This window comes from Drosophila teissieri, chromosome 3R, assembly GCF_016746235.2.
Source record: "Drosophila teissieri strain GT53w chromosome 3R, Prin_Dtei_1.1, whole genome shotgun sequence".
Taxonomy (NCBI): Eukaryota; Metazoa; Arthropoda; class Insecta; order Diptera; family Drosophilidae; genus Drosophila; species Drosophila teissieri.
This window is the reverse complement of record NC_053032.1, coordinates 18,177,704-18,187,043: the sequence shown is the minus strand read 5'-3', so window position 1 is coordinate 18,187,043 and position 9,340 is coordinate 18,177,704. Positions and strand designations below refer to the sequence as shown.

The 9,340-nt window shown below is 50.4% G+C and overlaps 2 protein-coding genes across 2 annotated transcripts; both read right to left on the bottom strand.

Moving 5' to 3' along the window:
* Positions 1 to 1,626: 1,626 nt before the first annotated feature.
* Positions 1,627 to 3,693, bottom strand: LOC122619657 (MAP/microtubule affinity-regulating kinase 3). The gene has a single exon (XM_043796710.1). It carries the CDS (start codon positions 3,592 to 3,594, stop codon positions 1,801 to 1,803), a length of 1,794 nt encoding a protein of 597 aa, XP_043652645.1. The 5' UTR covers positions 3,595 to 3,693; the 3' UTR covers positions 1,627 to 1,800.
* LOC122619655 (MAP/microtubule affinity-regulating kinase 4) lies at positions 3,655 to 5,958 on the bottom strand. The gene has a single exon (XM_043796709.1). The coding sequence runs from the start codon at positions 5,929 to 5,931 to the stop codon at positions 3,790 to 3,792; it is 2,142 nt and encodes a 713-aa protein (XP_043652644.1). The 5' UTR covers positions 5,932 to 5,958; the 3' UTR covers positions 3,655 to 3,789.
* Positions 5,959 to 9,340: the final 3,382 nt, after the last annotated feature.

Sequence of the window (9,340 nt, the reverse complement as noted above, 5' to 3'; positions counted from 1 at the left end):
CGGTTTCCAGCCCAATCTTATCAGTCGGAAGGATTGCGATTGCGATTGGAGTGGGGGGCTAATTGCTGGGCTGGCATTGTGGGAGAAGTTTTCCAGGAGTGGGCATGCACATTAATGCACTAGCTGGCTGTCTAATTTATGTGCGACCTGTTACTTGCAGTGACTGTAGTAGTCACCTTCTTCCGCCAGTTAACGAATTAAACGCTCCGCTTCCGCTCTCAATGGGTCCAATCAGTCCAAAAACCACCCTTTTGGCCAGGTAACCCACCCCTACCCACCCTACCGCCATCCTTTTCCCAACTCGGTTCCCACCAAAAACACATAGTCGTCGGCCCTTCTGCGGAATTTCCCGTTTATTGGTTTCTTTCCGGATATTGTTATGTTCGGCTGTGAACGCCTTTTCCTTCCGCCGCTCGACGCCTTCGAATTACCACCCCCCACCCCTTGAACTAACCTGTAGTGGCGGCTCCTCGGTAGTTGCTGTTCCTGCCTCGACGAAAAGTGCAAAATGATTGCGGTTTCGTGTTGCTCGGGGGAAACTCCCTCCCTCGGATATTTTCACTTGCAACCCCCATCCAAAACTCTCTCACCGCTCCACTTAATGTCGCAGCAACACGCAAGTGGAAATTGTTGCTGCTGTTTTGTGTGTGTGGCCCTTTTAATGTTCCACACAATTGGTTAATGTTTCTTTCTCATAGGTGATCATACCAAAGCAATTAGCAATCATGAGTAAACCGTTTTTATTATACCCGTTACTCGTAGAGTAAAAGGGTATACTAGATTCGTTGAAAAGTATGTAACAGGCAGAAGGAAGCGTTTCCGACCATATAAAGTATATATATTCTTGATCAGGATCAGTAGCCGAGTCGATCTGGCCATGTCCGTCTGTCCGTCCGTCTGTCCGTCCGTCTGTCCGTCTGTCCGTCTGTCCGTCTGTCCGTCCGTCTGTCCGTATGAACGTCGAGATCTCAGGAACTACAAAAGCTAGAAAGTTGAGATTAAACATACAGACTCCAGAGACATAGACGCAGCGCAAGTTTGTCGATTCATGTTGCCACGCCCACTCTAACGCCCACAAACCGCACAAAACTGTCACGCCCACACTTTTGAAAAATGTTTTGATATTTTTTAATTTTTGTATTAGTCTTGTAAATTTCTATCGATTTGCCAAAAAACTTTTTGCCACGCCCACTCTAACGCCCACAAACCGCCCAAAACTGCCACGCCCACAATTTTGAAAAATGTTTTGATATTTTTTCATTTTTGTATTTGATTTGTAAATTTCTATCGATTTGCCAAAAAATTTTTGCCACGCCCACTCTAACGCCCTCAAACCGAAAAAAACTGTCAGTGTTGAAGACTCGCCTTCGCACTTCCACTAGCTGAGTAACGGGTATCAGATAGTCGGGGAACACGACTATAGCGTTCTCTCTTGTTTTTAAGCTGCTCTTATGTTAACTAGCGAATAAAAAACAGTACCAAACTTTTTACATATAACCTTATATAAAATGTATTTGTTATATATTTATGTGATAAAATGTAAATCTTAAAATGATAAAGCGATCGTTATAGTTTATTGTAATGGTTTTGACAGTCCAGTTTCAAGATCAGTTTAGAACGATCACCTTAGCGCAAACACATATCCATCAACATTTATTTGTAACACTACATTTAAGTCATTTTAATTAAAATACCATTTAGACATAAGGTCGATCGTCCATTCGGGCAGGGCTGCTATCTATATCACTTGCGATTCTCTATGCAGGAAGGAATCCTTTTGGGATGCGCTGAACCCCTTGCCTATTTGGTGAGGTTCCTGCGCTGCTCGTCCATGTCCTTTTCGTCCTTGTGGACTGACTTGCGAACAAAGCGTGCGGACAGCTTCGAGAAGAAGCCCACTCGCGAGGTGCGTCCTGTGTCGTCGGCGGATGGTGGAGTCTGGAAGTTGGATGGCAATCTAAGCACCTTCAGGGGAGTGCTTGTCGTGGGTGGGGGTCTTCTGGTGGGTCCTGGAGCTTGACTTGGGGTCTGCGGACCGGCACTCCGAATGTGGTGTGTGGTGCTGGTCAGCTTTTGGTTCACAGCCAGCTTTCGTTGGGCACTCAGTAGAGTTGGCTTCACATCGACTCCTTTCTTGGGCAGTGCTGGTTGTGGGAAACTGGGAAACGGCTCGGAACGTCTTGGATTGGCGGCCTTGCTGGCAGTGCGGCAGATAACTTTTGAAGGCGGTTCCGCGGGTGGCGACAAGGGTGGCGGAGTGAGGGCATTGGCCAAACGTGGAGCCATGGGACGGATGGAAGCGGCGCCAGGCTTACTCGGTGTATGCTTGTCCGGTGCAAAGGTTACTTGGCTTATGGTAACATTGGGGGAAGTTGCAGGGACAGGAATCCGACTGCTGGCTGGGGTAAGTGTGGGAGCATCCCCAAAAGAAGCTGCCGATTTATCGCTGGAGGTTGAGGAGCGCGGTTTAGCCATGTCCAGGAGCATATAGGTGCAATAGATGTCGTCGAACTGCTGGTTCTTCAGCGACTGCTCTACATCGTGCAGTTTGTGACCCATGTTGAACAGCAAATCCAAGCGATAAAAGTCCTGCATATCCATAGGTTTCTCCTGAAAGGGCCTCAATCCATTCCCCTCCTCGTAGCCCATGTTAATCCACCGATCCGCCATGACTGCCGATAGAGTAGTACGTTTCGTGGGACTCAGAACGAGGAACTTCCTAATCAGATTCTCGCACTCAATGGAGACGTAGTAGGGAACACGGTACTTGCCCCGCAGAACGCGATCGCGTAGCTCCTTCAGATTAATGCCATCGAAGGGCAGGGAACCACTCACCAAGGTGTAGAGCACCACTCCCAGTGACCACGAGTCCACCTCCGGTCCAGAGTATTTCTTGCCTCTGAAGAGTTCAGGAGCGGCATACGGTGGACTGCCGCAGAACGTCTCCAGTTGGGCTTTGGGGTCAAAGGTGGTGCTGAAGCCGAAGTCAGCGATCTTCATTTTCATATGCTGGTCCAGCAACAAGTTCTCCGCCTTGAGATCGCGGTGCACAATGGACTTGCTATGGCAGTACTCAATGGCCGACACCAGCTGGCGGAAGAGCACCCTGGCATCCCGCTCCCGCATCCTCCCGTTTTTCACCAGATAATCGAAGAGCTCTCCCCCGCTGACGTACTCCATGACCAAGTAGAGCGTCCTCTCCGACTCGATAACTTGGAAGAGGCGCACAATGTTCGGGTGGTTCAGCATCTTCATGATCCTGACTTCACGGTACAACTTCTGCCGTGCAATCGTATTCAACGTGGTTTTATCGATCAACTTGATGGCCACTTCACGGCCGGTGGGCAGATGAATCGCCAGCTTGACTTTGGCGAAGTTGCCCTTTCCGAGTGTCCTGATGATCTTGTACACTCCGTGGCCGTTGCCATTTACATAGGACTGGAACTTAAGGTTGGATGTGCCTCCACTGCTATCAGCACATCCGCCCACATCCTGGGCAGCTGCAGGAGGGGACGTGGCTGTGGTGGACTTCGATGTATGGGGACCGGGATCGTTCTCCTTGTCGGACGTTTTGTCTGTGTTTGCTACCGTCATTTCTGGTAGGATTATTTTTTCGAAGTCTCAGCAAAGCGTTCGCCGCACACTTGTAAGGCAAACTGATTTGTAGACTTTTTCGCTGGACTTAAGTTCGTTAGAATGCTCGGGCAGGGCCTGCTGTATCACTTGCATCATTATGTATCACTCAATCTTCCCATCACCGTGAGATGCCCCAAGCCACCGGACAACTGGCTATTTGGTGAGATTCTTGCGCTGCTCGGTGACATCCTTTTCGTTCAAGTGGATCACCCTTCGACCGAAGCGTGCGGTCAGCTTGGAGAAGAATCCTACCCGCGAGGCGGGCTTGGTGTCGTCCGCGGATAAGGGTGGCGTCTGGTAGCTGTCCTCCTCCCCGCCGGCGCCACTTCCTGATCCGCCGCCCCGTTTGCCATTGCGAGCCTGGCCGAAATGGAAAGTGGCCCGCGCAACATTGTGTCGGGTGAAGGGCTTGTCGGAGGTCTTTTCCACGGCTCCCGCTCCGGGAATCCGTTCCAGCAGTCGACCACCGATGGCCGGCGACTTGGGCACCACAAGTGGAGTGACTGCAGGCTCCGCTTTCTCGTACAGGGTCGTGGGTCGTCTGGAGGATCCCTGCGCTTGATTCGGAGTTTGTGCAGCGGGGTACTGGAAGCGCGGAGGAGTGTTGGCCAGCTTTTGGGTCTGGGCCAACTGTCGCTGGGCACTCAGCAGCGTGGGCTTCACATCCATGTTGGCACTGGCTCTCTTTGACTGTGGCGTGTGCGGCAGACTCGAGGGCTCCGGACGTCCTTGGCCGCCCGCATGGTTGGTGGCCTTGCGGGCTGGCGTCCTGGCTGGAGTGCGGCGTGTGGGCTTGGCAGGCGGTCCTGTGGGCGGCGTCGAGGTGGGCGTATTGGGGGCATTTGCCAAACGCGGAGCGATGGGTCTACTCGAGGCGGAGGCGGTGGCGGCGTGGATGGGCGGATTCTTGTCCAGCGCAAGCGTGACATGAGCTATGGTGACAGTGGGCGTGGTGATATTGGGGAGCGGGCTACTGACAGATGGAGTAGTCAAGTCCACTGTTGGTATAGCCTCCGGTTTCGCACTGCGGCTCGAGGAGCGCGGCTTGGCCACGCCCAGGAGCATGTATGTGCAGTAGATGTCGTCGAACAGTTGCCCCTTCACCGACTGCTCCACATCACGCCGCTTGTGGCCCATGCTCATCAGTAGATCGAAACGGGCGGCATCCTGCAGCTCCATGGGCTTCTCGCGAAACGCGCGCAATCGGTCGGTCTCATCGTGGCCCAGATTTATCCACTTATCCGACATCACAGCCGAAAGCGAAGTGCGCTTGGCGGGATTCAGGACCAGGAACTTCCTCATCAGATTCTCGCAGTCCATGGAGATGTAGTAGGGCACACGGTACTTGCCCCGCAGCACTCTTTCCCGCAACTCCTTCAAGGTGCCGCCATCAAAGGGCAGCGAGCCACTGACAAGTGTGTACAGCACCACGCCCAGCGACCAGGCGTCCACCTCCGGTCCGGCGTACTTCCGGCCCATGAAAAGTTCTGGGGCAGCATACGGTGGACTTCCGCAGAACGTTTCCAGCTGGGCGTTGGGATCGAAGGTGTTGCCGAAACCAAAGTCCGCGATTTTAATGTTCATGTGCTGGTCCAGCAACAGGTTCTCCGCCTTCAGATCGCGATGAACCACGAACTTGCTGTGGCAGTACTGAATGGCGGACACCAACTGCCGGAAGATCACCCTGGCGTCCCGCTCCCGCATCCTGCCGTTCTTGACCAGGTGGTCGAATAGCTCGCCGCGACTCGCGTACTCCATCACCAGGTACAGTGTCCTCTCCGACTCGATGACTTGGAAGAGGCGCACGATATTCGGATGGTTCAGCAGCTTCATGATCTTCACCTCGCGGTACAGCTTCTGGCGAGCACTCGTATTGAGTTGCGTCTTATCGATCACCTTGATGGCCACTTCGCGACCGGTGGGCACATGGATCGCCAGCTTGACCTTGGCAAAGTTGCCCTTACCGAGTGTCTTGATGATCTTGTACACGCCGTTGCCATTGCCATTTACGTACGACTGGAACTTGACATCCGTGCCTTTACTACTGCAGGCACCGTCGCCCAGATCCTGGCCCGCTGGCAGAGTAGGCGTGGCTGGCAGGGCGGTGGCATTTGCGGCAGTGGGCGTGGCTGGCTGGGCAGTGGCGCCAGTGGTGACAATAGTGCCCGTAAGATGGGAATCCGGATCGTTCTCCTTATCCGACGTTTTGTATATGTTTGCCGCTGTCATTGCTGTTTTCTCGCTCTCCTTACCCGCAGAGAAGTCTAGAATACCCAGGCTGTTGTCCACGGACATTATAATACTGGAAATTTAGGAGCTCCTAGTCTGAGGCCGATTCTGATTGCCCAGGCGAAAGTTGCTCCTCCTATTCAGTGGATCTCCAAGTGTGCCGAGCACGCGTCGTGGGATGGAAACTATCGCCTCCCCTCAAGCTGTAATTGCTGGGTTTCGTCAGTCGTCAGTCTCAGTCATCAGTCATCGGGGCCGTTGTTTGCACATCTGCTCTACTTCGTCACCCTCCCGCCGACAGCCTGAGCTTTAAGATAAGAACGCGTGTTTGCAACCCTCAGCCACCCCAATACCCATGCATGGCTGATAAGCGACTCGTCCTGCTCCTTGCGGCAGGATCACTTTGTCTCGACGCACGACCGCATGAGTCGGTAGTTCTTTCAGGAGGCGCTATCAACAACCCCCTGCTTCATGTGGCACGAGTCTTTTGTGATATTGCGATCCTGCGATCGTGTGCCCCTGTTGTTCTTGTTTGCGACTGGCGAGGATATATCCCAGCTGGTGGTATTCGGTTTCCTTGGTCAGAGGAGCGGAGTAGCAGCTGCCTTCTGGTGAATGGAGAGAAGAATGATTCGATTAGATGTTGCGAGTAATCGGAATCGGGAATTTCATGGTTGCTTATTATAGAATCTATGTATTGGGGTAATTTCGTGTCAAATGAATAAAACTAATAACAACATTTACATGTAATCCCTCATTATAAACTTTTTTTCAGTAAAATGTTGTTTTAATAACTATTCCCAGTCAGAATTTGAATAAACAATTGTTTTTTGCAATTTTAACACAATTACTTTATGTTCAGCAGTGTTTCAGTACTAAAAATAATTTTTTGAAAGGGGAAAAAATCACAATTATGACAAAATTATTATTCATACGAATTGTTATATGCGATAGTACATAAATTTTCCATATTTCTCTAATCGCTTAGAAAGTTGAAAGAAACATCTCTTATCACTTAGAAAACAAGCGACAAAAAAATATAAAAATTTTGTATATTGTATATGCCTTGGATTTGTAATATACTGAAGATCTATCACATTATTTTTATAGGCCTTGCACCACTGTGCACTAAGTGATTGGTCTCTCCCCTAACAACAGATTTTCAATCGACCTGAAAAACTAATCTTTCCCTTTGTGACAAAAAGTATTTTCTTCGGCTCTCCGTTCTTTCAATTATGTTTTTTGCATGTCCTGCCGATCCCTGGCTACACTCACACACACACACGCACGTGATTACCTATGAGGAAACTACCCTAATGGGTTTTACCTACCTATGGATGTATTGTAAAAAGTGAAGTACTACAAAGGAACGGGTCCTTAATCTGCCTTTTCTTTTGGCCCGCTCGTTCGCTTGCAGTTCTCTCTTTTGCTTTGCGTTTGTGTAACGATTTCAGGTTTTCTCTGCCTGCTCCTTTGTGCGTGCGTGTGTGTGTGTGTGAGTGTGTGTGTTTTGGTGCCTGCGTGTCCTTGATCCTGCTGACTTGTTCTGCTTGCAACCTTTTCTCGTCATCCCTGCTTTGCCTTTTGTGTCTGGTCTCCTTTTCCTCCGGCTCTTCGCTTCCTTTTTCAGCTCCTTTGCTTGAATCCCTCTCTCTCTTTCTCTCTCTCACTATACTCGCCATATGCATATGTGTGTGTTTTTGAGTTTCTGTGAAATGTTGAAATTTCGGAATTGCAGCTGCTACTTTTGGGTCTTTGTAGTTATTATTTTTGCCTGCTCTTCTTGTTTTGCTTCCCCCTATCATCTTCTTTTCTCTTTTTCGCAATAACAACAGCACAGATCTGTGGAAATTTGCCATAACAACAAGAGTAACAACAAGTACTACTTGGCTTGGCTTGGTTTTAATTCTGGGAACTGGTGATCTGTGATCTCTTCGTGGGCCAGTGATCGCTCCCCTTTTGCCGCCAAGTTCAATGCACCCCACCTAGGGTTACCCCCACTTTTCCCGCCCCACAAAAGTCCCTTCCCCCTCACCCTCACCCTCTCTCCCTCTCCCTTCCGATTTTCCCAAGATACCAACACATGTCAACATGTGCGGGTCTCGGTCTCCCATCTCCCATCTCTCCTCTTTCCCCCTTTTTCGCCTTTGTTTTTCTGCCTGCCCATGGGATCTTTGGCTTGTTTTTTCCGAATGCCTCTCCGCTCCTCCCTTCTGGTTTCTTCTATTTTGATTCTGGTTCTCTGGCCGTTCTTCTTTGTTTTTTCCTTAACCGATTTTTATCCGCGCCAGCACTGAGTCATCGGCGACTTTGGGGATCTTCAGGCGCCTCATTCTGTCTGGCACTCATTCGTTAGCACACTTACTCTGCACAAAGCGATCAGATACAGATACATACAGTTGATCCATTAGCTGACCTTAATAAAACGCCTCTTGTATCGAGAACCAAAGAACGCCCCCCTTAAAGACACACACAACGGACGCAAGAATAGGCATTTCGGTACCCAAGGGATACGGATACGATCTGGCTTATCTGGTGCCATGGATGCGAAACTCAGAAAACTCACAGTGACCACCGCGTGCTTGCTTAATTACACTCTTTACTTACGCATCGGTCCATTGGCGATCCCCCCTGGCGGCAATCAAAAACGAATTAGCGCTAATCCAGTCCACACAAGTGTACCATCCGTACACTCGCTGCGCATCCGTATCGTTGAGCGAGAGCGAACTTTCAGATACAAGGCGCGCCGTAGTACTGAAACGCATTGAGCGGAATATCTGAAGACAGGTCTTGAACGTCTGAGACGGGTTGCTGAGCGGAGAGCGAAGAGCCAAGAGCGAAGAGCGTCTTCTTGCGCTCTTCTTATGCTCTTCTTATGCTCTAACTCGCTCACTGCTCTTCCTCCATTACCTGCTCTTCCATCGCTCGCCTCGCATTCCCACTCATTCGCTGCGGGCTGCTCTGAAGGTCGTTTCCTTGAGCCTTTCTTGAGGTGTGACGTCACGGCTGCGGAGGGGAGGCGGCACTTCGGGTGCCTTCGTCCGTCCGCCTTCGTCTCTGTTCGTCTTTGCGGCGAATTTGGCCTTTGTCGTGGTATTCGTCTTCGTCTTCGTTTGAGTTTCTTCATTGGTATGGGTTTTCTTGTGGTCGTGCTGTCGATGATTGTTTGTGTTGCCCTGTGTGTGTGTATGTATATGTATGTGTGCCATCGAGACTTCCCCATTCGTCGTCAACAGCTGTGTCGTCATCGTGCCATCGGTGTGGGAGTAGCCGATGGCCATATCTGTCTGCGCTGTCCGAGTGGTATTGGTGCACCAATAAGAATCGGCCAGTGGTTCTAGTGCTTCTTGAACAACAGCCCCATCCCCCTGTGCCCCCGTCTCCATCTCCATCTCAAACCAATCCGTTGGAGCGGTCTGTTTTGGTAGGGAATGATTAAAAAGTCGCCACAACAAATAATAATAATAATAAAATG

Excerpts from the sequence above, each read along its gene's own strand:
- LOC122619655 (XM_043796709.1), bottom strand. The coding sequence starts at position 5,931 with ATGTCCGTGGACAACAGCCTGGGTATTCTAGACTTCTCTGCGGGTAAG.
- LOC122619657 (XM_043796710.1), bottom strand. The coding sequence starts at position 3,594 with ATGACGGTAGCAAACACAGACAAAACGTCCGACAAGGAGAACGATCCC.